Source organism: Gopherus flavomarginatus, chromosome 12 (genome assembly GCF_025201925.1).
Source record: "Gopherus flavomarginatus isolate rGopFla2 chromosome 12, rGopFla2.mat.asm, whole genome shotgun sequence".
Taxonomy (NCBI): Eukaryota; Metazoa; Chordata; order Testudines; family Testudinidae; genus Gopherus; species Gopherus flavomarginatus.
In genome coordinates, this window is record NC_066628.1 from 39804196 (window position 1) to 39823716 (window position 19521).

The window sequence follows — 19521 nt, forward strand, 5'->3', positions numbered from 1 at the left end:
CCACTGTACTCTGTATCTTTCAGCATAGACTTTAGTTTCCTCTTTGTATTAAAGCCTCCTGTGTCCTTTCAATTTAAAATTATAACATATAGTACAGGGGACAAAACCTGTACTCCTATGAACCAGTTCATGAGAAGTGTATTAATATGAGCAAGGATGTAGTTTTCAGATGGTGCTGCCATGAATATTTACACACACAGCTTCGATCTGCTGCCAGTTAGATTAATAATATGCCTTTGCAATAGCACCTTTCATCAGAGTATCTCGGAACTCTTTAAAAGCATTAATGGATGTTAGCTGCATTTTACATGTGTGGAAACAGAAGAAGAGAGAGATTAGGCACCTGAGTTTCAAAATGTTAGCCTTAAAATTAGGCACCTAAATATTCCATCTGATTTTTAGACGTGCTGAGCACTTGTAACTTCCATCAACTTTTATAGGAATTGTCTTCTCAACGCCTCTGAAAATGAGACCATATAAGTAGGTGTCTAACTATGGATTTATGTCTCTGACCTTGGGCTACCCAGGCCCACAAGTCTCAGAGGGAGTCAGGGGCAGAGCTGGGAGCTGTGCCCAGTCCTGTGTTTGAACCGCTATGCTATGCCTCCTCTCTGCTAATAAATCCATCGTTTCAACTAGGCAAATTAGTGTGATATCTTCAGAGGGAGAATGTCCCAAGAAGATGTCCGCAAGAAGAAGAGTGTGTGAAAAGAAGTCTGCAGAGCCGCCTCAACCACAAAAAATTCCCACTGAGAAGCTCATTCAGGCAGAAACCAGCGAAACAGGAACGGTAGGGGGTTGTTGGTTGTTTTTGTTGTTTTTTTTTTCCTTATTTTTCTCCAATTATAAAAAGTCACTTTTTATTACATATATAAAAAGCTCTTCTATTAATGTTTCATTGAACATATAGACATTGGCATTGCAAAAGCCAAACTATAGCATTTGTCCTACTGGAGTAGGCTGCTGCTGCTTTAAATCTAGGGTCCTTCCAGCAACTTCTGCACCTGGCCTATGCTATATATTTAGGAGAGAGAATTTCTTCCTGGTCCTGCTGTGAGCATCTTGTGCCCTGAAGCATGATGTTTGATCACTCCAACTTCACACAGCACAGGTCTAAATGTTGTTCATTTCAAAGTGATCAAACCCTTTTTAAATCCAGCTGTAGGATTTGATTCTCACCACCTGCAGCAGCAAATTCTATGGGCCAACTGCATGCCATGTGAATGCGTGTTTATTTTAATTTAAATTTTAGCTTCTGTTACCATTTGAGAGAGATTTGTGTTACACACCAATGTTGAGACAAGTATGTATTGCAGATCTGTCTTGTAAGAGTAACTGTGATATATTGAAGGATGATGGATTAAATTGGGGATGGAGGTGATTGAGAAGACTGAGCACAGGAAAGAAAGAAAATGTAATGAAAATAACCAGGACGTTTGTATCCCCATAGAGGGGTCTTAGATTGTCACACAACTGAGCAACAGTGAGAGTATTTTCTACACATTAAATGTTGTAGATGCTCAGTGTCTCAGACATCAGGGGAGCTGTTGGTTAAGCATTATTTGTTGGTGGTGTCAATTTTCTTTGAGCTTTTGAAAAGCACCTAAATCAATGGGATTTGTGCATCTAATAATCTCCCCTTATATTCTTTTAGAGCTTTCATTAGGGCCCTCTGTCCCTTCCCACAATAATGACTTTTTGAGCCAGAGTTGTTAACTTGGAGATAGAAGTTTTACCCTGTTATTTTTCTTCACATGTTTCTTTTGTTCAAGTGCCTTTGTGTGATTTTTTTTTTCCCCTCGAACTTTTGGCCAAGACTTTCAAAAGTGACTCATGAGTGTTGGGTGCCCAACCTGAGATGTGGTAAAGAGACCTGATTTTTTCAGCACTTCGGTAAATCACCCCAAATCACTGCTCACTCCTGAAAATCTTGACCTTTGCCTTCTATAGCCCTTAGCTCTGCTCTGCCACCTTTCACCCTGTATCTTTAAACATTGTAATAAAATACAGTTAGTTGGAAAAGAGAAAAGAGACCTGAATATTTCACAGCAATCACCATTGACTCTCAGTAGAGATGCAACAGAACTACCTGTTTTAAAGCTGCGACCCGGATGCTGAGCTCAGTCAGATAAATGTCACTCTAGTATTTTTGGCAATTTCCTGTTTACTGGGCCATCTACTGGAGAGCTTTCACTCTGGTCACTCTTGTTATTTCTGTGAACTCCAGACAGCAACTGAATGTACTTTGTAAATATATTGTGCTTTACACATTTACAGGTAAAGCTGACAGTGTTCTGGCAGTACATGAAGGCTGTTGGCCTCGTGACTTCTTTAGTTACGTGCTTCCTGTATGGCTGTCAAAATGCTGCTGCAATTGGGGCCAACATATGGCTCAGTGACTGGACCAATGAACCTGTCATAAACGGCACTCAGCGTAACACAAGCATGCGAGTTGGAGTATATGCTGCTCTGGGACTCTTGCAAGGTACGAGTGTTTCTCCAATTAATACAGTTAAAATATTTAGATGCACCCTCGCTGAGCAAAGAGGGCATACTGGGAAAGGCATAACAATAACCACGGGGAGCTCTAAGCTTCTAAAACGCTGTAACCTGAGCAAGGGCAGTAGAACACCACAAAGCTAGTAAAATTTGTCCAAATCAACACTTCAAAGACTGCATAGTGGAAGTGAAGGAAAGATTGAGAAAGCTGGAGAATGATGGAAACTGAGAAAGAGGGGAGAAGGGAAGGGGCCTGAGAAGTACAGGAGGGTGTGAATTCCTGGATGGTAGAGGTGATGCAGAGGTCAGGATTGAGGCGCACTGTGTGGAGGACTTGTAGAAGGGTGAGGGAGACTGTCTTTATAGATAATAAGGGTTGGCTGTCTGGATCCTGCAGACCTTTCTCCTGTAAGTAATCTCACTGAAGTCAACGGTTAAATCACCTGTGACCAGAACATACTGGGACTAACGTGATTGAAGGCTGTAGGGCCCTGCTGTAGTAATGAGAAAAGTCTGCTGGCACAATAAAAACTGCTGGATCAGTAAAAGTCAAAAGCTGCATCTTGCGAATGGCATATTCACAAACCTCTGCAAATGTCTTCTTCGTATAACAGGCCTGCTAGTGCTGATCTCTTCCTTCACCCTGGCGATGGGTGGCATCAACGCAGCCCGAAAACTCCATGCTGCGCTGCTGGAGAACAAGTTTCACACCCCACAGTCTTTCTTCGACACAACTCCCACAGGCCGAATCATCAACCGCTTCTCTAAGGACATATACGTGATTGATGAAGTGATACCACCCACTATCCTGATGTTCCTAGGAACCTTTTTCACCTCTGTGTCAACTATGCTTGTAATCATATCGAGCACTCCCTTCTTTGCTGTGGTTATAATACCTCTAGCAATTATATATTTCTTTGTACAGGTATGTCTGACTGCCAACCTGATGATCATTATGGTACTGTTCCTACTCTTTAGTTTAGAGCACTTAATTTAGGAGCTTGGAACATATCATCCCTGCACTGATATTACTGGTAAAAGCCTCCCCAGGGCAGTGGCAGGAGACTTGTCTTTTTAAATCTTTTGTTTAGCTTATGAAAAAGATCAGGAGATGACTTGATTATGGTGTTATCAGTACCTTCATGGGGAGAAAACACCAGGCATTAAAGGGCTAATCTAGTGGAAAAAGGCAAAAGAACCACCAATGGCTGGAATTTGAAACAAGATAAATTCAAGTTAGAAATAAGGCACAAATTTCTAATGGTGTGAGTGATTAAACCACTGCAAAGAACTGTCAAGGCAGGTATTGGGTTTTGCTTCTTTTGATGTCTTCAGATCAGGACTGGATGTATTTCTGAAAGAAAAGATTTAGTTTAACATAAATGATTGAAGAAGAGCTCTGGGTAAGCTTGAAAGCTTGCCTCTTTCACTGACAGAAGCTGGTCTAATACCAAATATTACCTCACCACTTTGTCTCTAATATCCTGGGACCAACATGGCTACAGCGATACTGCATACAAATTATTGGGCTTCATTACAGGGTTAACTGGGTGAAATTCTCTGACCTGTGTTATACAGGAGATCAGGCTAGATGACCACAGTGGTCCTTTCTAGCCTTAGGATGTATGAATGAGCCATGGAAACTGAATTCCCTTCTGACTCCTACATGCGGGGCCTCTAAGTCATGCAAAAAGTCACGGTAGGTGGGCTCTGGGGCAGGCCTGCAGTGCCGTTGTGTATGCTGTGTCTGTGGGTACAGTTCTGAATCTTTTGGTAGGTTCACAACTTTTTGGCAGTGAGATGCCATTTTCCTTGGTTACACGTGGAGGCAAATAGGGCCTGATCCAAAGGCTACTGAAGCCAATGGAAAACTCTGAGAGCGGCCTTGTTGTTCTCATTTAAGTAGCCGTGGTTAATCCCTATTGTCCTCTACCGTTAGCATTAACGTCTGGACTATTTCAGGTATTTTCTTTGTTCACATAAATTACTAATATTTCTTTTGTGTGTTTGTGTTTAATGATGGCAGCGGTTCTATGTGGCTACCTCTCGCCAGTTAAAGCGCCTGGAATCTGTTAGCAGATCCCCAATATATTCCCATTTTTCGGAAACAATCACAGGGGCCAGTGTTATCCGAGCCTACAGGAGAGAAAATTCCTTTGTATGCCTGAGTGACTTGAAAGTGGATGAAAATCAGAAAAGTTATTTTCCCAACATTGTTTCCAACAGGTAAAACCAGCACAAAATGTTATATGTCATTCTTGCTGAAGCAAGCATATCTTTCCATCATCTTCCAAGTGATCATTTACCCCTGTGTTTGCTCATTTAACAGGTGGCTGGGTGTTCGAATTGAATTAATAGGGAATTTTGTTGTCCTGTTTGCTGCCCTCTTTGCTGTGTTAGGTAAAAACAGCCTGAATGCTGGCCTGGTAGGACTGTCCGTATCCTACGCATTACAGGTGTGTATAATTTTGCTGTGGGATGTTGCTGAATATTAAGTCATACAGGGCACTGTTATATGACCGACGTTTAATAAGCACTCATAAAAGACAGAGTTAATAGGTAAGTAGTGCTATTCAGGGTTATAATAGTAATAGCTTACATACACATAGACAGTACTTAAAACGTGCCCAAATGCTACACAAATGCATACAGTATATAGGACTTGCTTCCCCCACCAGTGAAATGTAGTCACCTTTAAGATGGACTACAGTTGTTCTTTAATAGCCCACAGGAACAGTGCACAATGGTTTAAGACAGGAAGGGAAGAAAATTATCTTATTCGGATGAAGGTCCATTGAGAGTTTAGGTAGGCAGGATAGACTGTACTTCCTGAATGTCCTAATGAGTATCCAGGCTCTCCTGCTAGATGCCTGTTTCTGAGACTGCATTTTCCCAGCTTGCTCTTCAGGCTGCATTCAGGCTCTTCAGGGAGCGGGCTATTTCTGAATCACTAGATTTTCTTTTTGGTACTGTTTAAGGAGACCTGCACATTCCTTGTCCAGACATGGTGTATAGGGTTTTTGGCAGCCAAGGGTGATGGATTTGGTGGTGGCCTTGAAGATTTACTTTGCTAATTCTTGAGTATGCTTGATCTACTTAATTATTATGCAGGATACAGACTATATATTAATCGATGAGCTTAGTGTAATTGTCCCTGTCTGCCTTTCTGTAGCTCCACTGTAACCTTGGGCAAGTGGTCACTCTAGATATGGTAATCCTTATTTGGATGAGAATTCTTGCTGTGGATGAAATTTCAAGGACCTTGCAGGTGGCTGGTAGAGGGTGGTCCCAGCAGAAGTGACCCAACTGAGATCCGGGGAGTAGCCCTGGTTCTAGCAGGCAGAGTGAAAAGTTGCTGGTTGCTTAAGACCATGAAGAAGGTGTAATTTGTTGTGGGAGGCCCAATTTGCAAGGTCTATTTCATTTTGTTGAGATTCTCTATAGGTCCATCTGGTATGGTGGTTATTAAAGTTTTTGTCATAGATGGAAGGATGCTGGAGTGATGGTAGAGGAGGAGCAGGCATAAAACTCACCAGATACATGGCAGTAGAAGGTCTCTCCAAATAGTGTTGCCATACACCTGACCAGCATCACTAAAACAGGCCAAAAACAAAATATTAAAAGTGTAAATCAAAAAAGAGTGGCATCAATACAGGCAATCTCCACAGCTCAAACCCAAGGTGAAAACTTCCAGCCATTCTCGAGGGAAGAAATAGAAGAGCACTGAAATCAATTAAAATAGGAAAAGCCTGCAGCTTTGCCAGTGATATCATCAGAACTACTACATCATCTTGGGAAAATAAGTCAGCACTGGTTGTCCATTTTCATCCACGTCACACTTTTCAAGAGAAGAAGAAAACTGGAACTGTCTTTTTTGATGACGCCATCTGGCACATTGGTCTGCTGTACCAGACGGCAGGAGTTCTTCCTAGATGAGTTGTCATAGCAACTGAGCAGATGGCTCTGAGGCAGACATTTTTAGCTGGCTCTGGGCCACAAAACCAGCATCTGGAGATTCCAGAAAAACGGACTCCTGCCAAGCTTAATGCTGGCACCAACTGTATTTAATGTGTTCACCGGTGACCTACTGAACACCATCTCTGGGCAGCTCAAGGACACTGACTGTATCTGCTTGGCGTCAAGGGTCTGTGACTTCCAAAAGGTTGAAGAGAACCTGAACAGTGATGTGACTGACATAGGTGACTATTGCAAGAAATGGAGACTGACACCAAGTACATCAAAGACCGTATCAACGTGTTTTCATGTACACCATGCTCCGAGCCAGCTTGAGCTTAACATCAGTCTAAAGCCACTGTACCTAGTCACCCTAGATCATCCACTGACCTACAAATACCACCTCGCAAATGTCATTTAAAAAAAATATCAAGAGCAGAAACTGTCTCCTGAACAATCTTCTGGGGTTCTTCTGGGAAGTCAGTAGGCAAAGACTGCGTAATTTGGGACTTGTCCTCTGCTACTCAGTTGGCAAATATTGTGTCCCAGTTTGAATAAACTTGGCCCATGCTAGCCTAGTGGACATGCAGCTTAATCATATCCTAAGAGTTATCAGAAGCATATTGAAGCCAACAAAACTCGTTACCAGTCCTAGTCAATGTTCCTCCACCTAATATATGATGTCAGAATGCAGCCAACAATCTGATCACCAAGATACAGCAAATTCCAAACTTGCCACTGTTCAGGGATATATGGGATGTGGCCCACCACTGACTACGTAGCAGAAATCCTCTCTGGGCAGTGCTGCATGTTCTCCATCCGACTGATAACATCTTCAGCTCACTGAGGCAGACAGAGAGAGCCTCTGCCCCTACCAGGAACTCCCACATTTTCACCAGGCCAGATGAACCCACCTCTGGAGCCAGTTTCAAGTGTGGTTCCTTGTGCCCAGCCCGACTTTGCTTGAGGGATCCAGGACAAGCCCACTGTGCATCTTTGGTGCTATGGAGGGTGTAGCACACGTGCTGAATGGTTGCTTTTTTTTGTATGGGGCTCCCTGGAGGTCCTTCCAGGCTGAACACTGCTGACTCAGAGGCCACTTATTGGCTCAAGATGATTTAGTTGTTCCCTACTGCCCCTCTTTAATCCCCCATCACCACCACCTACACTGTAATTCCCAATTTGAGCAGGATACCAGACTTAATGCCCCTGCTCTTGCGATAGGATCTATAGTGACCATGAGTGGTCAGGACTTTTAGGCCTCATCTGCAAACTAATACTGCTGGTTCAATACTGATTCAGAAGAAAGGAGGTCACTTACTGAATCACCACCACAGATATGATGGAATTACAGCCCTAGGTGCTGTGATAGTACCAGCTGAATCTTAAACATCCTGAATTTATATATATACCAATAGAGACAAGCAGTAATTATCTATTTTAGGTACTTATGTAGGTCCTATTACTGTAGTATCGGAGTGCCACACAGTCTTTAATGTATTTATCCTCACAGTACTCCATAAAACAGGGCAGTGATATTGTCCCTGTTTTACAGATGGGAAACTGAGGCACAGAGACACAAAGTGACTCACCTAAGGTCACACAAGGAGTCGGTGGGAAAGCAGAGAACTGACCCCAGGCCTCCAAGTCCAGGCCAACACCCTGACCACTGCACCAGCCTTGCTCTCCAATAAATACTTATCCCTTGTAATCTTTCATCTCTTAATTTATATTTCATTGGATGTTTTCCTTGAAAATAAGAGGAGAGCAGAAAAAAAGACAATTGAACAAAAAAGTGAAGGGAAAGAAAGAATGATCGGGGGCCAGGAGAGAGCCATCTTGGTTTCCATCCTCTGGGGATCAGTCAAAGATTTCTAAAAAAAATTAGATCAGATCTTTTTTTCTTAAAAAGGGACAATCCAGATGCTAAGACAGTCAGGGAAAGGCCTTCAAGAACCTGCCGATAATTGTAGTATACAAGACATCTCCATTCTGATTGCCTCATAGGAATTGCAGTAGGTTAGATGTTCGCATACAAGGCTCCTCAAAATGCTGCAGATTTAACTGGCAAAGTCAAAGCAAAATGGTGATCTGTAGGTTTGACCCTACTGTTTGAAAACCTAGTCCATCCTGGTCACTTCCAGTGGAAGACTGTCCAAGATCAGTATACTTCTCTGTAATTACTACTTGCGTTATGATACCACTTAGAGCTCCTAGTTAAGGTCAGGACCCAGTTGTGCTAGGCACTATATGTATGCACAGTAAGAGACAGTCCCTGCCCCCAAAAGCTTGCAGTCTAAATATGTAGACAGACAATAGAAGGGAGAAATGAAGTAGTATTCCCATGTTAGGGATAGGGATCTGAGAGACAGAGAGATGTGGAATCTACGAAGCAACTGAGACTTCTAACGTCTGTTTAGCTGCCTAAATTTTATTGATTTCAGTTGAAATTAGGAGCCCAAATAGAAGTAACTTTGTGGATTCCATCATAAGAAATGATTTAACCAAAGTCACAAAGCAAGACTATGGCAGAGGTGGAAATTCAACCCATGTCTTCCAAGTCCCATAATTCCTCTCTGTAAACTTCTTGCTCTGTGGTCTTTATTAGTCTTAACACAAAGCTAATTATGAACAGCATTTTATAAAGCATACTGTACTTTTGCTATTCTCTAAGGGATAATATTTTACTCTTTATATTGTCCAGGTGACATTGTCTCTGAATTGGATGGTGCGGATGACTTCGGACCTAGAATCCAACATTGTGGCTGTTGAGAGGGTGAAAGAGTATTCAGAAACTGAGACTGAGGTCAGCTCCTGAACTGTTTGGAATCAACATGTTTATTCTCAGAAATCCATAATTTCCACGTGTCTGTCAACACTTAGACAGTGGAGGACCCTGCTCTGAGGACCTGACTGCGTAACCTAGACAAATATGATGTTCTAGACACTAGTTTGGGTTTGTCTGTACTACTCAGTTTTACTGTTTTTGTTAACGGGTTGTAACATAGTTGATGCTAAACATGAGCCCACATTCTCTGCAGTTGTAAGTGGGAGAAACTCCACGGAAGTCAGTGGAACATTTTTCATCAACAGAAAACTTGGCCCACAGTCCATGTCTATGTATAATATTGTAAACACGTTGTTTATAACCATGTGTTTTGACTTTTTGCTCGTGAGCAGGTTGTAACATTATTCTCCGGCTCTGTATAGGTTCTTCTCTTAATCACCTTATCCAGTTCTCCTGTCTCCTGCAGTTTTTTTCAGAAGCACACCTCAGTCCTCTGCCCGTGATGCTTGCAGCTGAGGCAGTGTGCGGTTGCGTCCCAGCTTTTCTCAAAACACACTGACATAAGCACAATTGTGCAGCTTGGTAGATAGACAGTTATGCCTGGAAATAAGCTACTCTGTGGATGTTTTGGCCTTCATTAGTTGTAATTCAGAGGAATGTAAGGATTAGGGTATACAGAACTAGAGAAGGGCTTGAAGGTGAGGTGCTTCAAGTTGATGTGTTAGCAGAGAGGAGGAAGCCAGACAAGATCCACAAGAGTGCATTATGGACCAGATCCTCATCTGGGGTAACATGGCATAGCTCTGTTGAAGTCAGTGGAGTTACACTGACTTATACCAGTTGAGGATCTGGTCCTATATGTTGAGATATTTCCGTAGTTCTAAACTAGAAGAACCAGACTGGATGCAAGTGAAGGAATCTGTTTTTCTGGCTTATTATTCCACCATATCAAATGATAAGCAGACAGAAGTGAATTAGTCTCCTGGTGGGATTTTAGTAACCCTAAAAGTTTAATATTTTAAATCACAGCCTGCAGCTTTTAAAACCTTAAGGGAATAATTTCTAGCTACTGTTCTCCTTTAGGCTCCCTGGATAATTGAAGACAAGAGGCCACCGGAAAACTGGCCAGCACAGGGGGAGGTGGAGTTTGTTGATTACTCAGTAAGATATAGGAAAGGCTTGGATCTGGTGCTGAAAGGCCTCAGCCTCAGAGTGAAAGGTGGAGAAAAGGTATAGTACAGCCATTTATCATATGTGAATCTGTTGCCAATGTTACACATGGGATTTGCAATAACAAAAGAGGATGGGCTGGATCCTCAGCTAGGCTAAATGGGTACAGCTCCATTGAGGTCTATGTCCATTTAGACCAACTGATAATCTGGCCTGATGCATTCACAATGCATTAGAAACATCCTGAGAAGTTGCTACAGCCACTGCCTCTGTTGAGTTACAGTGTGTGTGAGTGAATGAGGGATAGTCCATTCCTGAATAAAGAGAGATTCCAGTCAGTTCCTGTGGCTGACAACTCTTGGCATGGGTGGAGGTGATCCTGTTGGCCCAAATGCCTCCATTCTTCTTACCCAAGCATCCAGCAAAGGCTTTATCTTGTGGGCTTTGCTCCTTCTCAGTATGTTTGAAAGTGCTGGGCCTTGCATGATGTTCCCCAACAAGCCTATTTTGTTTCTTCTAGGAGATTTCCCCAGTTAGGAAGCTAAGGTTAAAAGGAGGGAGAGTGGCTCCCATTCTGGATGTTTAGCTCTAGAGCTATCTTCTAGATGTGAGAATAAGTATTTTGCATAATGACATCATCAAATTCATTATGTACCTATTTATAGTTGATATTGCTCAAATTCTGGGAATAATTTGAGGCACAATTGACAGAAGGACCATTAGGGAGTGAGGAAGAACTCAGTAAGGTTCTAGTCTCTCTTCTTAGCATCAGATCTTGTATAATTGCTTCTTCAGTAAAGCTAATACCCCATTTATAAATGTGCTTTGTTCCTAATTCTCCAATGCATGTTGTAGATTGGAATTGTTGGAAGAACTGGAGCTGGGAAGTCCTCCATGACCCTCTGCCTCTTTAGGATTTTGGAAGCTGTAAAGGGAGAAATTAAAATAGATGGTGTGAGAATTTCAGAGATTGGTCTTCATGACCTACGATCCAAGATAACAATTATTCCTCAGGTAAGTCAGTGCCTTTCTGTGTGTCTCATAGTAAAGGGTCTGAATTCTAGTAACTTAGCAAACAGCAAATTACTACGTAATGTATCCACAAAATCTGTAATTGATATTTACGTATGTGTACACATCTACAGTAGAACCAAGTTGTTTTTACATGACTCTGTTTTATAATACTCCCAGTTGAGGATGCTTCAGATGTAAATTGAAAGTCAAGGTAAAGGATTTAATCAAGCTGTGAAAGAGGACCATAGTGTAGGTAACTGTTTCCTATTGGACTTCACAAAAGTAATCAAGGCAATTAGTTCTAACCTTACCCCATGACTGGGGTTCATAAACTCAGCAGAAAGAACAGAGGAAGGGTAAGTTAGTAGCCCTAGCTATGTCCCATTTAATTTGACCCTTCTAATAGTTACATTGTTTTAAAGTTTACACATTATGTTAACACTATGTAATTATTGGGGTTGACTTATTTTTTGTATAGTCTAAATGTTTTATTGGATTTTTACAGACTATACTATAGCAGGGGAAAATAGCATACTTGCAAAGGCATGTCCTAAAGTCTCTAAGTGTCAGAAATATCAGTTCCATGTGTGGCCTCACCCTCCAAACCCTTTCTTGCATGAGTTGTTTGACTCAGAAGTCCTGTTGGACTCACTTAATGGCACAGCTCCCATGAATAAAGTTACCCATGTGGAATGGGTGCTGTGCCTTGTTGTTAGGAAATGAATATTCGTTCTGGAATTCAAGGATTCCTCATTAGGCCTATGGAGCCATGCTACAGCCTTTGAAAGTCAATATCCTTTTCTAAGGTGAGTGTTTGTGAGCATGAAAATATTATCATCCTTGTCTAACATTTATATTGTGGTAATCTCTAAAGGCCACAACCAGGTCAGGGCCCCGTTGCACAAGACACTGTACAAATATATTAAAAATGTCAGTTCCTGCCCCAAAGAGCTTACAGTTTAGAGGTGGGCAAATAATTGATATTTTCAGTTCAGTTGCCAACCTGAAAAATCATAGAATCTTCTTGAGGTCTTGTGTAACAGATGGGCGCTCAGCAGAGGAATAGTGAATCAGGCCATTAATGTTAGCAATAATGACTAAAAATGCTTGATGCATATCGGAGCAAGGTGAGGACTTCAGTAGCTCAGACATAGGTTAGGGGTTTGATACAGGAGTGGGTGGGTGAGATTCTGTGGCCTGCGTTGTGCAGGAGGTCAGACTAGATGATCATAACGGTCCCTTCTGACCCACATACACCCCCAAAATCTCCTGTTTTGGGTCCACCCAAAGTGACTGTTTTTTGGGGGGGAGGAGGCTTTTCTCACTGAAAGGAAAAACAAAACCAAATAAAAAAAATTCAGGTTGCACAAAATGTTTCACTTAACCAAAAACTAAACATTTTGCTTCATCTTTAGGTGTTTTTTAAACTTTTAATTTTTGGGGAGGTGGGGGGCATTGTTTTTAGTTAAATGTAACTAAATTTCATAACAAAACAGTTCAAAACAAAATGTCAGAACATTTTATTTCTAAAATGTCAAAATGAAACATTTAGACTTTTTTTCCAGCTGAAACTATTTGCCAGCTTTCACCCAAATTCATGAACAGTTCTGAACATCCCAAAACGGCATTTTTTGACAAATAAACTGTTAGCTGAAAAAAATTCACCCTGCTCTATTTATAATGTGTTTTTGCTAAGCTGGGACCTTGTATTTCAATGTAATTTAGTGTTTCTGTGGCGAACAGGATAATAATAAACTAACATACCCTTTGCTATGAGAGCACAAATGTTGATGCTCATTTTGATGTTTGGCTTATTGTGGCCAAATCCACAACAGATTATATTTAAAATGCTCTTAGAGCTCAAACTGAAGCTTGCTAGGCCTTTGGGATGTGGTCCAATGGCTACTGAAATCAGTGAAAATACAGCCATTGATTTCAATGGGCTTTGGATCAGGTTTTAGTGTGCTAAGACCACAGCTGCTTATGCTAATCATAACTTCTTCACTGCTACCTTGTCATCTCTCTGTTAGTTTTAGCCACCTATTGTCTCTTATCATATGATAGATTGTAAGACCTTTGGGGTAGGAATTTGTTGTTTATTCCATGCCTAGCATAAAGGGGCCCTGATCCTAGATTGAGTGCTGTAGGTGCTACCACGATGCCGCTGCTAATGAACTTGGATATCCTAAAGCAGATCATTGAAATGTTATCACTTGTGTATGTAAAACATTTAAAGTTCTTGTCTAAAGAAAATGGGTTATTTATACAGGACCCTGTTCTTTTTTCTGGAACGCTGAGAATGAATTTGGATCCATTTAATAAATATTCCGAGGATGAAATATGGAAAGCTCTTGAGCTGTCGCACTTGAAGAAGTTTGTCAGCAGTAAGCCCGATAAGCTGGAGTACGAATGCTCAGAAGGGGGAGAAAATCTCAGGTAATGAATGTCCTGAGACACCCTTAGGGTTCTGGTGTCATAAGGAATATCAATTCTCTGCTCCAGGCTCTACTGAGCCCCAACTCAGGATGTGCTGAATAGGGATGCTTTTCTAAGTCAGGGCCTGATCTTCTAGGGCTCTGTTCAATTAAAATGTACAAAAGAGAACTCAGTAATGTACAAATACAACCTGTGAAGATAAAACATTGGCTCATGATGATGAACTGTTGCAGTCAATGACTAAATGGGTGGTGATGACTCCGCTCCCTTATATACCCCAAAGGTATTGTCTCTGGGATAAGGTTGAGACCCACTGGTGGGGCGTGTGAGGGAAGTTTGTGCTGTCTTTACTTATCCAGGAAACAGGTATAAGAAGAGATACCAACCTAGCTCCTTTTATAAGGACTCAATTCATTGAAGGAAAAAAAAAAAAACACCTCACAACTCTAAACTTTTCTTCCAATTTTGCCAGTTTGCTATTTTGCTAATTCTGGACTTGATGAAAGTGCCTCTGGGAATGTATAGTAGGACAGCAACTACAGTATGATAAAGCGTCTGCTTCTTCAAATCCACTATAGGCCCTTTGCATAACAAGCCTTTGCTAGCAATAGTCATTCAGAGCCATGAAGGAAATGATGCTCATTGCTATTTGTAGTATGGTATTTGCTAAGTAAACGGGTTTTAGAGCTGGTTGAATAATGCTGTTTATTCATCAAATAATTTATCTGATGAATTTTCTCTTTTATTTTTCACTTTTTGTATTAGCTTTACAGGTAGTTGAATAATATTGGACAAATACATTATTTGTCTAATAACTTTATCCTGTCAGCAACCAGCTCTAACATGCATATTAAAAAGCCTGTCTGTGAAAAACATTGTGTCTTTGCTTTCAGTGTCGGTCAAAGGCAGCTTGTCTGTTTGGCAAGAGCCCTCCTTCGCAAAACAAGAATCCTAGTCCTGGATGAAGCCACTGCAGCTATCGACCTCGAGACAGATGATCTCATTCAGATGACAATAAGAACTCAGTTTGAAGATTGCACTGTACTAACAATAGCACATCGGCTGAACACAATAATGGATTATACAAGGTAAACTTAAAAGCAGAGCAATTAATGGTAAATATATAGAATGGATATCATAATTCTGAAAAAAAAATTATTTTTCTGATCACCCTGCAGATATTTTTGACAAATCTAAGAGAGAGCTTTTAATCAACGCCTCTTTGAAATCCGTAAGAAAGTCATAAAGTCGTCTGACCTGTATCAAGAATATTTATTTCTGCAATCCATATTTCTGAACACCAATACCAGCTTTCCCTCAGAATTTGTAGAGAGATTAGTGATTTTAAGGCCAGAAGGGACCATTTGTGATCATCTAGTCTGACCTTGTATAACACAGGCCATAAGACTTCCCTGAATTAATTCCTGCTTCAAATCCAATAGCTGTGGTTGACCTAGAGCAGATCTTTTAGAAAAACATTCAATTTTGGTTTAAAAAATTCAAGTGATAGAGAATCCACAACCCTTGGTAAGTTGTTCCAGTGTGGAATTATTCTTACTGTTAAAAATTTGTGTCTTATTTCTATTCTGAACTTATCTAGCATCAGCTTCCAGCTATTGGATTATGTTATACCTTTCTCTGCTAAAGTGAAGAGCCCTCTATTATCAAATTACTATTCCCCATGTAGGTACTTGTAGACTGTGATCAAATCACTTCTCTTTGGTAAGCTAGATAGACTGAGTCCCTTGAGTGTCTAGCTATAAGATATGTTTTCTGATCCTTTAATCATTCTCATGGTTCTTCTCTGAACCCTCTCCAGTTTTTCAACATCCTCCTTGAAGTGGGATACCATAACTGGACACAGTATTCCATTAATGCTTGCACCAGTGACAAATACAGAGAGAATGTAACCTCCTTACTCCTACTGAATATTCCCGTTTATACATCCAAAGATTGCATTAACTCTTTTAGCCACAATGTCACACTGAGAGCACAAGTCTAGTTGATTATCCACCATCATCTCGAAGTCCTTTTCGAGACTCTGCTTCCCATGATAAAGTCCTCCAGCCTACATTCTTTGTTGAGCTTACATATTGTTTGCTTGCAACTCTTACCAAGTGATCCAGATCGCTCTGTACCAGTGACCTGTCCTCTTCATTATTTACCACTCCCTGAATCTTTGGATCATTTGCAAACTTGATCAGTAATTATTTTATATCTTTTTCCAGATTGTAACAGGGCACATGTGGGCCCTTCTCTCTTCTGCCCCTTCTGCACCCACAAACCAGCCAGAGACCTCTGCTTTGATGCAATCACCTGTGCTCTTTATTTACAGTACCAGTTCCCACCACCTTGTAGCTACAGATAGCATCAGGTTTACAGCCTCAGGGACTGCTTGTTTCTGCAGCCAGCAGGGGAGAGTGGCCTCTACCTCTGGCTCCTCCCTTTCCTCTCCCCCTGGCTTCCTTCCTGCCAGCTTTTATGTAGCCCCTGGCTAACGAGGCCGGCAGCTGTTCCCTATTTGCCACTTAGGCCTGGGCTTACTCAGCTAGTGCCAATTCCCCTTTCCTGATTGGATTTGGTGTGACAGAGGGCTGGCTCAGGATTTCCTAGCTAGCACCCTGTCACATAGATCATTAATAAAAATATGATATAATGTAGGGACAAGTGAAATACACCCGCTCAATGATGATTTCCCATTTGCAATTCTGTTTTGAGACCTATCAGTCAGGTTTTAGCCATGTTGGGTTTTTTTATCATTTAAATTTAATCAGAATGTTTTTTGGTACCAAGTACCTTACAGAAGTGTAACTATGTTACATCAGTATTATTATCTTTATCAGGCAAATTATCATCAAAGTTGCTATTCATTCTATCAACTAAACTTGTAATTTCATCAAAAACTCAGTAGTCAATATCGAACGGAATCAACAGATGGCTCATCTCAGAACTGTTTCACACAGCAGAGGCGTTAGCCTCAGTGTGAATTTACTATGTGGTTTCCTACTCTGCAGCGTGCCAGAATTCAAATTCAGTGCAGCCCATCTTTCCCGAAGAGTTATCTTGACAGTGTAACCCTGCATGCAGACAGGAATATTAAGAGTATTGAGTGTTGGGAAACCTCTGAAATTCCTGTACCATTTCCCTTCTCTGTAAGTCCATCTCCAACTTTTCTTCTCTTCCTCTTCTTAAAAGTAAAAGCAGGCTTGTGTGAAGTTGAAGGGTGCTCTCTGTGTTCCTGTCTGTTGGATGATGCAGAGTGGAACATGATGTTCCAATATTAACATATAATTAGGGTGACCATCCGTCCTGTTTGGCCAGTCCTCCTTTTTCAGCTCTGTCCCAGCTGTTCCTACTTTTCGGCAAAACTGTGGATTGTCCCGGCTGTAAGGCAGAGCAGAGAGTGGGAGCTACTGCAGAGGGGTTAGCTGAAGGCAGCACTGTCGGCCAACAGGAGAATGGAGAGCTGTGGCTGCTGCCTGGCGCGGGGCTTGGCGGGTCAGCGGGGAGGGCAGCTCTTGCCTGGGCGGTGTAGGGGCAGGGCGGGCCAGCCCCAGGCGGTCCTGTTTTTACTTTAAGAAATATTGTCACCCTACATATAATTGGAAGAAAAAGAAACAGTCGAAAGGGCCCCACTTTGCCTCTCAGTGAATTTGCACGATCCTGTTATCAAATCTACAGGATCCGTGCTATGCCCCAGCTTTTAAACAATCCCTCTGAGAAACCCCTTCAGCATGCCAGATGCCCAAGGGACCTCATTTCTCCTTAAGGGTAGGCCATGCAGCCTCAAGAGGTGCTGTCTTGAGAAACCAGTGCACCTCAGCAAGTATTTGCAGTGACACCAGCCAGCCTTTTCAAAACAGAGTAGGATTTATTAATCAACTGACATGCAGCTTACCTTGTGCTTTAGGTTAGTATAGAGCAATAATGGTTAAGACACAGTCTGTTCTGGCCACCAGCGTTCTACCCAGCCAAGTTGCCATGGAATCCGTTCTGGCTCTTTGTCAGTCAAAAAAAAGAGCAGATGTGACTCTTATCCCAGCCAGCTGATGCCTTTCCCCTTTGTTCTTGACCTGGGTCCTTTGCTCTGCTTTGCTAAGAGGTGGAAAGAAACCTCTTTCCTCTTGATGTTTGGTTGCTAGGTGTGAACATTATCTTCCAGCTTCTCCTTTTATATGGATCAGTTTCAGCCAGTCCTTTAATGATCCATTCATTTCATCCCAGACCGCTATGTGACCTGACACTGGATAACAATGCTAAGTACAGAGGAAAACTGAGGCATGCATAGGAATCATCAAAATATTACCAGAAATTCTCATTGTCACACTGTTATGCTTCTAGACCTACAAATCAGGTTATGAACAGTAAAGATAAAGCAGTATAACTGAATAGGTGGGCCTGATTCTGCTTCCATTGGCTTAATTAGGAGCAGGTCCTGTGTTAGTTAACTTGCCACTGCACAAGTCTCACAACCCCTTTGAGGCATCTCCAGTTCCTGTATGAATCTGTTTTGACCAGCAATGGGCATAATGTTCTTTGATAGAATTATTGCATGTTAAAGGTTTTTTTTTAATGGATTATTACTACTGGGAGACTGGTACAGCCATGGAATTAATTTGGCCTTAATTTCCGAGATACTGACTGACTTTTTTGGAGGCTGTGAGCGTTTGGCACTTCTGTAAATTAGGCATAAACTCACACTGAGGTGTTATGTCTAGCCTGTTGCGTTGCAGCATGTGAAAATGATTCAGCATAAAGAGAGAAGATTTGGAAAAATGCTTGATTTCATTGTTGAAGGAATTGAGTTCCTATAAGGAAAGGTTCTGCAATATCAGTTTTCCACTTTTGTTTTTACAGGGTTCTCGTTCTAGACAAAGGAACAATAGCTGAATTTGATACACCTTCAAGCCTTATAGCATCAAGGGGTATCTTCTATGGTATGGCTAAAGATGCTGGACTAGCATAGCAAGACTTTTATACCATTGAACGACTGACTCATCCCAAAAGTGACTCATGAATGTACTGTATTTTACAGAACAGTCTTTGTAATAGACTAAACTTGTGATACATGAATTGTTACAACTCATGATGATGAGAAAATGAATTTTATATTTTTTAAAATATTTTATATGTACATAAAGTATTTTATTAACTGCTTTTATTTTTTCTTAAAAGAATGCCAAATATCCTGCCAAGGAAATGTATGTATCACAAGCCAACATGTATTGTATTCTGGTTTATCATTAGTAAATTAAAACTAGTGATATAAAATACATCTGTGTCTGTCTTCTGTATAAAACACATTAATTCTGAAATGGGAAGACTGATGATGTTCTGTGATGATGCCATTAAAAAGAAAGTAATCCAGGAATGTTTCACATCTGTGTAAGTAAATATCCCTGGGGCAAAAGTGTTGGATGCTGGATTCCCAATACGGCAACCTGTTCTAGTTTTTTCATGGAGCTTCACTGGGCCAGACCAACTTGCAGAATCAGGGTCTATAAGATTCCTTCCTCCTCCTACCAAGCTAAGCCCTCCAAATAGAACTAAACAACTGAAAGCCTGGTGAAGTCAGTAGGAATCTGTATACGGGCTGTCAGTTAATCGCAGTTAACTCACACGATTAACTCAAAAAAATTAATCGTGATTAACTGCACTGT

At 41.3% G+C, this 19521-nt stretch overlaps 1 protein-coding gene across 3 annotated transcripts in view; it reads left to right on the forward strand.

Annotated features, from left to right (window-relative positions):
- Window positions 1–19134, forward strand: part of ABCC3 (ATP binding cassette subfamily C member 3) — an 80213-nt gene extending 61079 nt beyond the window's left edge. For all 3 annotated transcript variants that reach the window (XM_050920489.1, XM_050920491.1, XM_050920490.1), the window contains exons 21-31: window positions 640–790; window positions 2278–2485; window positions 3114–3424; window positions 4526–4725; window positions 4829–4955; window positions 9158–9259; window positions 10325–10471; window positions 11267–11425; window positions 13695–13861; window positions 14755–14949; window positions 18719–19134. In XM_050920489.1, coding sequence (XP_050776446.1) covers window positions 640–790; window positions 2278–2485; window positions 3114–3424; window positions 4526–4725; window positions 4829–4955; window positions 9158–9259; window positions 10325–10471; window positions 11267–11425; window positions 13695–13861; window positions 14755–14949; window positions 18719–18827 — 1876 coding nt within the window. In that variant the 3' untranslated portion in view covers window positions 18828–19134. The remainder of the gene's footprint in view (window positions 1–639; window positions 791–2277; window positions 2486–3113; window positions 3425–4525; window positions 4726–4828; window positions 4956–9157; window positions 9260–10324; window positions 10472–11266; window positions 11426–13694; window positions 13862–14754; window positions 14950–18718) is intronic.
- The last annotated feature ends 387 nt before the right edge of the window (window positions 19135–19521 follow it).